The 14,370-nt window shown below is 40.8% G+C and overlaps 1 protein-coding gene across 3 annotated transcripts in view; it reads left to right on the top strand.

The window, feature by feature from the left end:
- Positions 1 to 14,370, top strand: part of MINK1 (misshapen like kinase 1) — a 67,506-nt gene that overhangs the window by 44,120 nt on the left and 9,016 nt on the right. The window contains exons 5-22 of one of the 3 annotated variants that reach the window (XM_031965381.1): positions 4,094 to 4,204; positions 4,644 to 4,734; positions 5,187 to 5,317; positions 5,612 to 5,666; positions 5,852 to 5,930; positions 6,415 to 6,590; positions 7,021 to 7,090; positions 7,626 to 7,839; positions 9,975 to 10,088; positions 10,573 to 10,659; positions 10,915 to 11,118; positions 11,372 to 11,545; positions 11,926 to 12,186; positions 12,424 to 12,509; positions 12,905 to 13,014; positions 13,402 to 13,490; positions 13,730 to 13,753; positions 13,889 to 14,055. In XM_031965381.1, coding sequence (XP_031821241.1) covers positions 4,094 to 4,204; positions 4,644 to 4,734; positions 5,187 to 5,317; positions 5,612 to 5,666; positions 5,852 to 5,930; positions 6,415 to 6,590; positions 7,021 to 7,090; positions 7,626 to 7,839; positions 9,975 to 10,088; positions 10,573 to 10,659; positions 10,915 to 11,118; positions 11,372 to 11,545; positions 11,926 to 12,186; positions 12,424 to 12,509; positions 12,905 to 13,014; positions 13,402 to 13,490; positions 13,730 to 13,753; positions 13,889 to 14,055 — 2,243 coding nt within the window. The remainder of the gene's footprint in view (positions 1 to 4,093; positions 4,205 to 4,643; positions 4,735 to 5,186; positions 5,318 to 5,611; positions 5,667 to 5,851; positions 5,931 to 6,414; positions 6,591 to 7,020; positions 7,091 to 7,625; positions 7,840 to 9,974; positions 10,089 to 10,572; positions 10,660 to 10,914; positions 11,119 to 11,371; positions 11,546 to 11,925; positions 12,187 to 12,423; positions 12,510 to 12,904; positions 13,015 to 13,401; positions 13,491 to 13,729; positions 13,754 to 13,888; positions 14,056 to 14,370) is intronic. The other 2 variants (XM_012548771.3, XM_031965382.1) reach the window with 2 other exon arrangements.

Raw genomic sequence — 14,370 nt, 5'->3', positions numbered from 1 at the left:
TGAGCAGGACCAGGAGATCATTATATACTTCAACAATAACAGTATATGGTGATCAATTCTGATGGACGTGGTCCTCTTCAACAATGAGATGAAACAAATCGGCTCCAAAAGAACAGTAATGAATTGAACCAGCTACACCCAGCGAAAGAACTCGGGGAAATGAGTGTAAACCACTACATAGAATCTCCAGTCCCTCTTTTTTTGTCCACCTGAATTTTTTATTTTTTTCACAGGTACAATTAGTACACTATTTCAAAGTCCAATTCTTTTTGTGCAGCAAAATAACTATATGGACATGTATACATATATTGTATTTAACATATACTTTGACATATTTAACATGTATTGGTCTGCCTGCCATCTGGGGAAGAGGGTGGGGGAAAAGAGGGGAAAAATTGGAACAAAAGGTTTTGCAACCGTCAATGCTGAAAAATTACCCATGCTATATATATCTTGTAAATAAAAAGCTATAAAAGAAAAGGTTTTGCACAAACCAATCAAATATAGCTAAGATGAGAAGGGAAATAGTTTTGCATCAGGTTTCTCTGACAAAGGTCTAATATCCAAAATGCGTAAAGAATTGATTCAAGAATCTGAATCATTCTTTTCAACGATGAGGTGATACAGGCCATTTCTAATAGATTTGTGATAGAGAGGGCCATGTGCATCCAGAGAGAGGACTTTGGAAATTGAATGTAGATCACAACATAGTATTTTCATCTTTGTTGTTTTTGTTGTTGTTTGCTTGCCTGCCTTTTCTCATTTTTCTCCCTTTTGATCTGGTTTTTCTTGTGCTTGTGATAAAAGTAGAAATGTGTTTCGAAGAATTGCACATGTTTACCTATTACTTGTTGTCTAGGAAAGGGGAGAGATAGGGAGGGAGAGAGAAAAATTTGGAATACTTTGTAAGGGTAAATGTTGAAAATTATTTTTGCATTCTTTAATAAAGCTTTTTATTTTTAAAACACATGCATAGATAGTTTTCAACATTCACCCTTGCAAAACCTCGTGTTCCAATTTTTTTTCCTCTTTCCCTTCCCTCTCCCCCTCCCTTCAAAGCAAGTAATCCAGGATATATTAGACGTGCAATTCTTCTATAGTTATTTCTATAAGTATCATGCTTCACATACACCAAAAAAATCACATCCAAAAGGAAAACGAATAAGCAAACAACAACAAAAAAAATGAAAATATGTTGTGATCCACTTAGTCCCCACAGTCCTCTCTCTGATAGCTCTCTCTATCACAAGACCATTGGAACTAGCCTGAATCATCTCACTATTGAAAAGAGTTCCGTCCATCAGAATTGATCATGATATAATCTTGTTGCTGTGTACAATGTTTTCTTGGTTCTACTCCTTTCACTTAGCATCAATTCATGTAAGTCTCTCTAGGCCTTTCTGAAATTATCCTGTCGACCATTTCTTCTTCTTTTTTTTTATCTTTTATTTATTTTTATTTTTTATTAAAGCTTTTTATTTTCAAAATATATGCATAATTTTCAACATTCACCCTTGCAAAACCTTGTGTTTCAAATTTTTTTCTCCCTCTCTTTCCCTTATCCCCTCCCCTAGACAACAAGTAATCCAACATATGTTAAAGCATGTGCAATTCTTCTATAGATATTTTCACAATTATCATGCTGCACAAGAAAAATTAGTTGATCATTTTTTTATAGAATAAAATAGTCCATAACATTCATATATCATAACTTATTCAGCCACTCTCCACCTGATGGGCATCCAATCAGTTTCCAGTTTCTTGCCACTACAAAAAGAGCTGCTATGAACATTTTTGCACATATGGGTCCCTTGCCTCCTTTAAGATCTCTTTGTTATACAGACCCAGTAGAGACATTGCTGAATCAAAGAGTGCACAGTTTGATAACCTTTTGGGTATAGTTCCAAATTACTCTCCAGAATGGTTAGATCAGTTCATACCTCCACCAACAATGTATTAGTGTCTTAGTGTTCCCACATCCCCTCCAACATTCATCATTATTTTTTTCCTGTCATCTTATCCAATCTGAGAAGTGTGTAGTGGTACCTAAGAGTTGTCTTGATATTTTTTGCATGTATTTTGAAAAATAAAAGGCTATTATTATAAAAAAAAAATTTTTTTTTAAAGAATCCTAACTATTCTCTACTTCATAAGTGGTCAAGAAATATGAACAAGCAGTTCTCAAGGGAAGAAACCATATCTATGCCCCAAGTTACTAATATTTAGAAAAGTGAAAATTAAAGTAACTTTGAGATTCCACTTCATATCCGTCAGATTGGCAAAGTCAATAAGATGACAGGTGTTGGAGAGGCAAATCAGGCATAGTGATGTACTATTGGTTGAACTGCATTATAGTCTAGTCAATTTGGAATGCATTTTAGAATTGTTACCCCTCCCCTCCACAAAGAGATAAAGGGGAAAAGGACCTATTTATAATAAAATATTTATAGTAGCTTTCTGTAGGGCAAAGATCTGGAAATTAAGAGATTGTTTGTCAGTTGGAGAATGGTTAAATTATGGTATATGAATATAGTGGAATACTATGTACTGTAAGAAATAAAGGGAAATTGTCCCTTGTATGAATTGTGAAATAAATATTGGTAAGAGCACATAACATTAGTATTGTTTTTTTAATTAATAATTCTTGAAGATTTAAGAATGTGAGTACTGTAACGATCAACCGTGATTCTAGAGGACTGATAAAGGATATTGCCCAACTCATAACAAAGAAATGACAGATTAATATGCAAAATAAAGAAATATATTTTGGTCAATGTGGGAATTTGTCTTAACTGTACTTATATAAGGGTTTTATATATTTGTTCATTTTTCTAATGGGAAAAAATGTGTATGTGGGGGGGGAAGGAATAAATGCTTGATAATTTATTTTTATTGAAAAATTTTTTTTAAATCTTGTGGCCCTATGGCTCTTGGAAAGAGGGATGAATGCCCTGCCTCCCATCAGTTCCCTTCTAGCTTATTCCTAGGGGTAAATTTCTAGAGCTCATTTTATCCCTTCCTTACTTTGAATCTAGAACCTCTACCCTTTAGATTTCACACTTTGATTGCTTCTTATTAAAACACTTAACATTTTGTATTATATATGACCTGTGTGTATATGTCATATTCCTCTACTGATCTTTATGCTCCACAAGCAAAGGAACGGTGTTTCATCTTTTGTCTATCACAGGGCTCTGCACTTCACAGATGTTTATTGAATTGTTTTGAATGAGTTAAAACTGTTTAACTTAAGAAGTTGGAGTATAGTGCTGCTTGCACTGTAATTTCTTCTGATTGGCAGAACTAGGAACACTAAATAGAAATAACCAAGAGACTTATGTAAAAAGAAACTTTCTAACAATTAGAACTATCCAAAAGTTGAATGATCCCATTCTTTGAAGTAGTGAGTTTCCCTCACAGGAGGGTTTCAAATACAGGCTGGACGACAATTTATTGTTATCAAACTTAAAATAGAAATAGATTCCTGCAGGTCCCATATTGATCTAGAAAATCACAAATTAACTTTATATATGTTTTATGTTGTTTTATTTCCTTTGTTAAACATTTCCCAGTTATATTTTAATCTAATTTGAGGAGCATTTGACACCTCTGTTGTAAAGAATATTTCTGCTTAATTCTAAGTCTCTAAGGAATCTATGATTCTTTGAATTAATGATTCTTCCACTGGCCGAATATATTGAATTTCCCTTAGGATAAAGATTTCTCATCTCGTGGACTTTTCTGTTTCCTACTTAGTTGTTTCCTCTTGCTATTATTAGGCTTGTTCTGTATTACCAATCTCCAGTTTAGACTTAGCTTTTCTAGTAGTTCTTTTTATTGCTTTGTCACTTTCTTTCCCTCCTTATCCTCCAGTCCTTTCTTTCCTAATCCCAAGAAACTACTCGATGGATGACTGCTGGCATAAGGCTCTCCATATGATGGTCTCCATGATGGTCTCCAGCCTAGGTCATCATCTAGCCCCAAAACTAAATAAGGTCTAAAGTGATTAACCAAACCTTGTGTCCTTCCCTGACTGTTAAGGGGAGAGGATCTGATGATTCATCTCTCTGCTTGCTCCCTTCTGGGTCTATAGCTGGTCATGGAGTTCTGTGGTGCTGGTTCTGTGACAGATCTGGTGAAGAATACTAAAGGAAATGCTCTGAAAGAAGATTGTATCGCCTACATTTGCAGGGAGATCCTCAGGGTGAGAGACAAGCCTTCCCTTTCCTTTCTCCCCCACAACCTGTCTACTATCCCATCTATACTTCCCTTGTCCTGAGTACATCTATGAACAATGTTCTAGAATAAGCACTAAGGGAAGAGCTCCTACTCTGGTGAGAGAGAAACAGTCCCTCTATCCTAAGGATCATACCATTCTTTTCCAGTTCTAGTTCTACTAGTTCTACTGTGCTTTTAACCTACCAACTACAAGTATCAGAGTGTTTTCTCTCCTAGCTGCCACCCCCTTCCCAATTTCCAACAAGTTTAGCTTAATTTTCATTCTCTAAGGAAAAGAATATCTAAACTTTCCATTTGATTCTGCCTAAGCTACTCTTCTCGATGTTTACCATTTGCTGTCTGCTCAGTCCCTTTCCTTCCTTGACCCTCACCAGCACTTACTTTTCCTCCTCTTCCCTTTCCAGGGACTGGCCCACCTCCATGCCCACAAAGTGATTCATCGAGATATCAAAGGCCAAAATGTGCTGTTGACAGAGAATGCAGAAGTTAAGCTAGGTATGGAAATTCCTCCTGGGACAGGCGGTAGATAGCCTTCCCCATGCCTTGGGATAGGCTTATAGGATAGTTCCTTTCCTTTTTGGAGATGAATTATAAAGTCCTTCTCTTCCTCCTCTGTTCTGAGGCAAACCACCAATGTCATTTAGAAGCCCAGACTTTTTACCTTTTCCTCTTCTTTAAATCTTCCCTCTACTATAATGTCTTTTCCCATTTGAAGAAACTGGACAGAATAAGTATTCCTTTCAGCCAAAGCTATTCCATATTCCCTCCCCATGTTTTCCTAGATACCCCGGGCCTCCTCTCCTTAGCATATAAAGTGTAGGGTACACTATTTACAAGACACATAGGATGTTGTATTACAGTTATATAATGGAATATGATAGGGGAGATTCCTCCCTTCTTACTCCTTTCTTATTCATTCCTTGCTCCCTCTCCTCACCTCTTCCTAGTGGACTTTGGGGTGAGTGCCCAGCTGGATCGAACAGTGGGCAGGAGGAATACATTCATTGGAACTCCCTACTGGATGGCCCCAGAAGTTATCGCTTGTGATGAGAATCCTGATGCTACCTATGACTACAGGGTACTAGCTGGAGACCTCAGGGAAAAGAATCGTGGTAGGGTGGTAAAAGGATTGGGGGAATAACAGGCTAGAACTGAGAAGAGAATTGTTGAGGTTGTGAAGATTAGAGGAGTTAGATGGGATCAGACAGACAAAGATACAGGGTCCATGGGGAGAGAATATAGATGGAAGAAGAGAAGGCCAAGGAAATAAAAATAGGTTGAAAAGAGGAGCCTTGGAAATAAATAAATGTGTATCGAGGGATGAGGGGAATCACAGAATAGGGCCCTTATAATTTTGGCCTTTCCCTTGCAGAGTGACATATGGTCTCTAGGAATCACAGCTATTGAGATGGCAGAGGGAGCCCCCCGTGAGTAATGGGGAAGGAAGCAGGGGCAGGGCTGTAGCGAGTGGGAGGAGGCAAATTTTAGATGGGAGGGACCCAAGGGAGGCTAACACAACTGAATTCAAAGATAGACATGTTGGGAGGGAATTATTAAATTGTCAGAACAGGGATAGAAGAGAAGATGTATGAGGTCCTTCTCACCCTCCTAGCTCTGTGTGATATGCACCCCATGCGTGCCCTCTTCCTCATTCCTCGGAACCCCCCGCCGAAGCTGAAGTCTAAGAAATGGTAGGTGCCTTTAGGAAATGGGGGCTCAGCAGAGGGTGGTGTCTGAAAATAAAATGAAACCTCCTTTCTATCTTTACATATTTAGGGTTGAGCAAGCCCTAGAGTGTGAACAGCAGAACAGAACTGGGTAATGCTGTGAAGAAAGGGATGGCATAAGTACTTATGCACTTAAAGCACTAAATTAACAAAGCAGTAGTAGTAGTAAAAATTAGGCAGTTTATGTTTCTGAAGATACTGTTCATGGAGGCAGGACTAGATTCAGATTTGTCAGACCTGACCTCAAGGGTCTAAAGTCCGCTCTCAATTGTATCTTTTTTTTTTTAAAAACTTCTTTTGAGGCAGTTAGGATTGAGTGACTTATCCAGGGTCAGATAGCTAGTACAGTTAAGTGTCTGAGGTTGAATTTAAACTCAGGTTCTCTTGTCTCCGGGGCTGGTACTCTATCCACTGCTACCCCCCAATATATCTCTTTAAACTCTTTCAGGTCTAAGAAATTCATTGACTTCATTGATACCTGTCTCATCAAAACATACCTGAGTCGCCCACCCACTGAGCAGCTTCTCAAATTCCCTTTCATCCGTGACCAACCCACAGAGCGACAGGTCCGAATTCAGCTTAAGGACCACATTGACCGTTCCCGAAAGAAAAGGGGTGAGAAAGGTCAGTAGGGGAAATGAAGGGGAAGGGTGGGGATCTTCTTGGAAAATTTCACTGTCCAATTATTTTGTTCCCTACCATGACAAGCCCTAGGTTTTTTCTCCTTAACAGTCCTTACTTAGCTACTTCCCTTCTACTTCAGGGAATACCCAGTCATGAGTTTTTAACTCTGGAGACCCTTATGCTTTTATAGGATTCTTAACACCTAACCCAGGCTAACCATTGACTCAGTTCCTACTATTCCATTATATTCCAAGTTTTTGCCTGGGTCCCAAAATTGAGAGCTTCTATGTGGAAGAGGGTAGGCAGCCAAGTATGGAACTATTATTGGACCAAATGTGGTCCAGTATTTATCTTGATCTTATCAATGTGCTAATCTGAGGGGAACTGCATGGGGCAATTGAGGAAATCAGCAGTGGTTTCTCCCTTGCAGAAGAGACAGAATATGAGTACAGTGGCAGTGAAGAGGAAGATGACAGCCATGGAGAAGAAGGAGAACCAAGGTAAACTTGGTGGAAAGTATTATTTGGACTAATGGGAGAGATGATGGTCTTGTAGTTCATAGGGAGTCTTAGGAAATTGATAAGGGAAAAATGTAATCAAATCCGTAAGTGCTAGAAGAATGTGGAGTGAATTATGAGGAACAGTTAACAAGTAAAGCTTCCCAGAAGGGCAACTAGTTGGTAGCAGTTTGAAAGGAGAGGAACAAAATAGGACTGGAGGAAAGGACAATATCAACAAAGGTAATATCTCAAAGAACTTGGATTTAAACCCATTTTATGATTCTTTTGTCTTTTAAGTCCATTATTCTTAGTATACAATACTTGTATAAAGGTTTACAGATAAAAGCTTATAAGATGAAGGGATGAGGACCAGAGAAATATATTTGAGTTAATGGAATAGAAAGTCAGAGGTAAGAAGTGAGTTCTAGGAGATGAAGGCTATTAAATTAGGGATCTGTAAAAGAGGGGAGAGAGAAGATAGAGTGAGGGTAGGAGTATGTGGGTGAGACTAGTTTCATCTTTCCTTTCTCCTTAGCTCAATCATGAATGTGCCTGGTGAATCTACACTCCGTCGAGAATTCCTTCGTCTCCAGCAGGAAAACAAGAGCAACTCAGAGGCCCTGAAGCAACAGCAGCAGCAGCAACAGCAACAGCTACAGCGTGACCCAGAAGCTCACATCAAGCACCTCCTTCACCAGAGGCAACAGCGCATTGAGGAGCAAAAGGAAGAGCGACGTCGTGTTGAGGAGGTTAGGGCCAAGCCCTGAGAGGTGGCATGTGCTCTGGGAAGAATCAGTGGAAGGATGTTTGGGTTGGGCTGTTTGTACTCCACTTAGTCCAGCTTTATCTAAAAATGTATCTGATCATTTTGTTTAATCATCATTCTTTGAGTTATGAAGGGGGGCATTTTTTCCCCTGGATTTCAGTCTCTGAAATTCGGAGAAAGACTAGGATTTGAATTCTAGGTCTCATTCTTATTGTAAGTAAAGATTATAGCATAGCAAAAGTAGGAGCCTCAGTTTACAATAAGGGGATTACTACTTACTTCATTTCTTAAGATTCTCTTTTTTGCCACTTTTTATTAACAACAAAGAGAATTGGCAGATGCCTAGTTTCATCCCCCTTCCCACAGATCCCAGTGACTTCATTGCTGTATGTCCTGCATTCAAAGTCTTATAAATCCCTCACAAATGTATCTCACTTTAAATAGGACACATTTTTAAAAACTGACTTCTTTTTTCATATATATTGTTTTTCCATTAATTAACAGTATCACTGGTTATCATTCCATTTTAATTCCAATTCTTCTATTTTAATGTCTTTTTGTCCCTTCCTCACCACTCGTTAGTTGTTTTATCAAGTGATTAATGATCTGTAAACAAACACTTAATAGAACTTATAACCACTATTATTTATATTAGTAATAATTCCATATCATAAAAGATATCACCAAGAAAAATATGTGGTAGTAAAAGGAATTAGGCCAGTTAATATGTATATATTATTAAGTTAATATGTATATAATAAAAGGAATTAGGCCAGTCATATGATGAAGGTGAAGGAAGACAGATGGACAATCATAGTTCTATACCTATGAACTGTCTGCTCTAGAAAGATGTCTTCCGCATATGGGATGGATCTTTTGTAGAGTCTCAATGGAAGAACATGAACAAGAATCACATCCACTGAGAAGGCTTGGAAGCTATTCTCCAAAGTGTCCTTGCAATGAATTAAAGCAGAATTAGTATCCTTGGAGTTAGAAAATAATAGTTATATTTACATAACATACAGTGTTAAAAAGTTCTTTCCTCCATCCCTGGAAAGTGCGAAATACAAAGACTAGAATCCCGTTTTGACAGTGAGGAAACTGGGGCAAAAAGAGCTAAGTGATTTGACTATGGTCATCCAAGTAGAGTCATGGCAGGGACTTCAATTCGGATCTCTGAAGGAATTGTCTCTTCAATGAAGTTATGCCTGAATGCTTCTATTTTTCTGATATGTAAGTTATAATTTCACATTTAGTCTGATTCATATGCCAATTCAAGCTAATTGGGGAAAGGCAAGTCTGAGTTAGTGAGAAGTCTGGTATCTTAAAAATAGATATTACCATAAATTTATGGCTAAAAATTGTCAAGGGGAGATTTTGCCATTTGTACTTTTTAAAGAATTTATGAAGATCATTTGTACTTATATTAATTGCTTCTAAATAAATAGGCCTAAGTCATTATAGGACCATCAGAATTTAAGGCTGAAATGAAACTCATTTTATGAACATGAAAATGTAGACTAGAAAAGTTAGGGGGTTCCTTAAGATGACACAAAGCAAATAGTAGAAGTGACTTTTGTTCTGGTTTTTCTGATCACCAGTCTTCAAAAGTAGATTGTTACTAAATGAGTTTGGATCTGATTAGCAAGGCTTTACTGTAGTTCTCCTGTCATTTTATACCTTGTGTTTTTAAAGAACCTTTTTTGAGAATGCTTTCCCTGATCTTAGAGACTGGAACTGGAGATATCCTAGAAGCCTGTTCAATTAGGGATATTTTTGACCACTGCCTGTCAGACTATAAATTGCTAATGCTAAAGCTTTCCTCCTTCCCCCAGAATATCACCCAATATATCTCTATAATCCAAAAAAGAAAAATAATTGCTTACATACCCTCTATTTTAGCTCGGAGATCAATCTTTGGACTAATTCTATAAAAGTGAGTCTAAATCTGTCCCCCATTGATATTCACAATTAATATCCGGTACTCTTGGAGAGTTCCTTGTGAAAGAAAATGAGGGCTCTTCCCATTATTTGGCCTAGCTAATATAATATGGGAAGTATCTAGACTCATATAGTTTTTGGTTGATCTCTTTTTCTCCTCCTCAAACTCCCCTACAGCAACAACGTCGAGATCGGGAGCAGCGAAAGCTGCAGGAGAAGAAAGAACAGCAAAGGCAAGACATGCAAGCTCTTCGAAGGGAGGAAGAACGTCGTCAGGCAGAGCGAGAACAGGTACGGTCTCCCTGCATATACGTCTAGGCACCTTCCCTCTCTAGCTTCTGCTGTCCACTTCCCCTGCTCCCCATACCTCTCCTGTTCCCCCGCCCACCCCCAGGTTCTTCTGTCTTTTTTCTAGCTTCACTATCTCTTTCTCTGTGTGTGTGTGTTCTCTCCTACTACCCCACCACCCCCTTACCCTTGGCTCCCTTATTTTTCCCTGTCTCTGTTTCTTTTTTTCTAAATTATCTTATCTCTTCCTGGTCTGTCCATTCTGACTTCTTCTGCCTGTTTGCTTTCTTCTCATCCCCTACTCCTACTTTCTTGCTGTTACCATCACATTGCCTTTACTTTACTACTTTTCCTTCACCCTCCATACACATATCCTTTCTCCTCTGTATTCTTTTTCTCCTCTCCTGTCCCTCCACCTCCTGTTCTCTTGTTCCCCTCTCTTCTCTCCCCTGCTCGTTTCCCTGCCCCCCCTCCCCCTTCCCCCCAGGAGTATATCCGACATAAATTGGAGGAAGAGCAGCGGCAGCTTGAGATCCTTCAACAACAGCTGCTCCAGGAACAGGCCTTGCTGCTGGTAATGGGGTCCTTCATCCACTACCTTATTTCCTTTTGGGAAGGGTGGTGGGGTGGAGTTCAGGGTTTCTTTGTTTAGAATAAGATATGGAGACAAGGAAAAAGGTTCCAGTGACTACAGGGGTGAACAACTTCTCTAGGCATTTGAAAAGAAGAAAGCCTATAGCCTATGTCTTCTTCAGCCTCATAAGGGCATTCCCAATCACTGCTCCTTCAGTGCTGAATCTCTTTTTCCCTTCCCCTTCCATGATACCAGGAATACAAGAGAAAACAACTAGAGGAACAACGACAATCAGAGAGACTTCAGAGACAGCTGCAGCAGGAACATGCCTATCTCAAGTCCTTGCAGCAGCAACAGCTCCAGAAGCAGCAACAGCCACCTGCACCAGGAGACAAAAAGCCCCTGTATCACTATAGCCGGGGTGCAAACCCTGCTGACAAGCCAGCCTGGGCCCGAGAGGTACTCTCTAAACTCCTATTCTGATCCTTTAGGAGCCACCCCATAGGGTCTTCTCTGCCATTCCCTAAAACCCAGCATCCTTGGAGTCTGATGAAAGGACTGAGGGAGTTATTGGAAAGGAGCCAGGAACTGAAGAAAAGGGATATAATTATGGGGGAATGAGTTGGAAGAGAACTGAGTTCTGTAACCATAGGGAGAAAGTAAAAACAGTGGGATTTCATTTTGATACCTGCTGCTACCCATCTCTCCACAGGTAGAGGAGAGGACAAGAATGAACAAACAACAGAACTCACCCCTAGCCAAGACTAAGCCAAACAGCACAGGACCAGATCCTATTCCCCCACAACCCCCTGTTGGGCCTTCTGGGCCCCTTTCTCCAACCCCACCCATGCAGAGGCCAGTAGAGCCCCAGGAAGGACCACACAAGGTAAGTCTTTACTTTCCCCTACAGAAAGAGACAGACACACACACACACATATACACACACACACACACACACACACACACACACAGCCAGGAGATGGCTTCTTTGTTCTCTTGCAGGTAAGTATATAAGGAGACTTATTCAGTAATACCTACAAAAACACTTACACTTGTTTCTATGTGCTTTTTCTGCCTCTTGTCATTTTCTTACACAGTAAATACCAAGAGTCCCAAGCTATCAAAAGAGCAATTTAGAAGATGGAGGAAGAGGAAGAGGAGGAGGAATAGAAGCTAGAGTTCCTACTCCAGGCTTATTCGTTATTCCATGGACTTCGGATAAACCATAAAGGTTTTTTCCCCTCATCCCCTATTCTTTTCTTGCAGAGCCTTGTTGCACATCGGGTCCCATTGAAGCCATATGCAGCACCTGTGCCCCGTTCTCAATCCCTACAAGATCAGCCTACTAGAAACCTGGCTGCCTTCCCTGCTGCTCATGACCCTGACCCAACTGCCCTCCCACCCACTGCTACTTCTGCCTCTCGTGGAGCCATCATCCGACAAAATTCAGACCCCACTTCTGAGGCTCCTGGCCCCACACCAACACCCCCGTCTTGGAATCGAGCAGATAGTGAGGCACCACCTAAGGTAAGGATAGCCTTGAAGCTAATTCAGGATTCTTTTCCAGGGAATGGAATATAGATACAATAAAGATGAGAAGAATGGGGGAGATAGGAAGTGAGCAAGAAAGAATACAGGAAAAAAAGTAAGAAAAATGGAAGGTGGAAGGAGGTCCTAAGAAAGAATATATAGATTCATTTGGCTCAGTCTCTTTCCCCTCCTTCCTTTCCTGTCCTTCCTCTGGTACTTCTTACATTTCCACAGGTACCCCAGAGGACCTCATCCATTGCCATTGCCCTTAACACCAGTGGAGCTGGAAGTTCCCGACCAGTACAACCTGTCTGTGCCAGGTAATGGCCATGTTGGAATAGACTAGGGGATGGGATATAGAGGTTATACTATCTCCCACTTTGGGATAGAAGAGCCCTAGCCTATCTATCCCAGTCTCCCCTACCCCCCAGCCACTCCTGTGCTCCCTCCCTTCACAGACTTCAAAGCAACTCCACCTAGCAAACCTACCTGCAAACTCAGGCAGAGTGGGTGACCCCCGGGGCCTCCAGGGTTCCCCTCTTAGCCCCCCAGCTCACCCAGCACCAATAGGTAATGGCATTGTCACCCCCTTAATTCTAGCTATATGGTAATGATCACCCCATAACGGGTTCCTAAACTTTGCTAATTCTACAAACTGAGGTAAGGGAAAATTGACTCACTAATTCCTCTCCTGACCCCTACACATCTGCCACAGTAACCCAGACCTTCGAAGGAGTGAGCCAGGCTGGGAGCATGGAGACAGCCTCCTCCAGTCCCATGGCCACCTACCACAAGCTGGCTCACTAGAGCGCAACCGAGTAGGAGGTGAGGCCCCTAAATTTCCTGTTGATGGGGGAAGGATGAATAGGAAGAAAGAGGTGGAGGGTCATTGTGAGAATAAAGTATAGGTAGTGAGATGACAATCATGGGAATTAAAAATAGCCATTTCCATTGTTAACAGGTTTATTTGTGCTACCATGTAGCAAAGACCTAGGCCTACCCTAAGTAGTTTTCTAGGCTGAGGCAGATACATGGATAGTTATGGGAAATGAGATCCTATATTATCCTCCATGGGGCTGGGAAAGGCTGTGGAAGCTTATTTAAACCTTATCAGTGATTGGAATGATTGAGTCAGGACAGAGTAAATAGAACAGAGAGTAGTTATCCCCCTTCCCACCATCGCTCTCCTTTCTTCCCATCTCTCATCGCCAGCATCCTCCAAGCTGGACAACTCTCCCATCCTGTCCCCAGGGAACAAAGCCAGATCTGATGACCATCGCTCTAGGCCTGGCCGGCCTGCGGTGAGTAATCTTGTTGGCAAGTGCTGCTCTCCCAACCACAGGGCTTGAGGAGTGCAACATGAGATCTGCTGAACTCTTGGGAGCAAGTAACTCTGGGAGCAGGAGCAGGGGCAGGAACCTGTAAAATTGAAGTGGGGAAGAGCAGTACTGGGAATGGTAGTTGGAGGGCTTTTCCTGCATTACTAACCTCTTGTAATCTTTCCCCCACTTCTTCTGGCTGCCTCTGTGATTCCCCTCAGAGCTATAAGCGAGCAATTGGTGAGGTTAGTACTATGTATTGTGGACAAGGTTATGGAACCCTTGATCTAACCCTATTTCCCACCTTTAGTACCCTTCTAATCTTGGGGACTAATATCCTCTGGCCAGCCTCTTAAAATCTTCTCTTTTTTCCAATTAAGGATTTCGTGTTGCTAAAAGAGAGAATGGCAGAGGAGGCCCCCCGACCTCCCAAGAAAGCTATGGACTACTCATCATCTAGTGAGGAGGTGGAGAGCAGTGATGATGATGAAGAGGAGGAAGGAGATGGGGACCATTCTGAGGAAAGCAGGGACACTCCTGGAATTCGGTATAGGAATGGGTGTCTGTAGGAAGGGCAACTATATAGAATCAGAAGAAATGGGAATGAAACTTCAAATGTCTGGGTTAGAATACAAGGGTCCAAGGGACACAATTTTGGAAGAGGGATGATTTTCCCTTTTTCATTGGAGTGATGACTACTGCCTTGGAAATCAGTTAATTACTCCTTTTGAATGACTTTTAACATTGAAGTGTCCATTCATATCATCCTTATCACACATTGCCCCGAATTGTAATTATTTGTGACTAGTCGTCTTCTACATACTCAGCAGACATTTATTAGTGCCTACTTTGTGCAATGCAC

The sequence above is a fragment of the Sarcophilus harrisii genome, chromosome 4 (genome assembly GCF_902635505.1).
Source record: "Sarcophilus harrisii chromosome 4, mSarHar1.11, whole genome shotgun sequence".
Lineage (NCBI taxonomy): Eukaryota > Metazoa > Chordata > Mammalia > Dasyuromorphia > Dasyuridae > Sarcophilus > Sarcophilus harrisii.
This window is presented reverse-complemented; position numbering and strand designations above follow the sequence as displayed.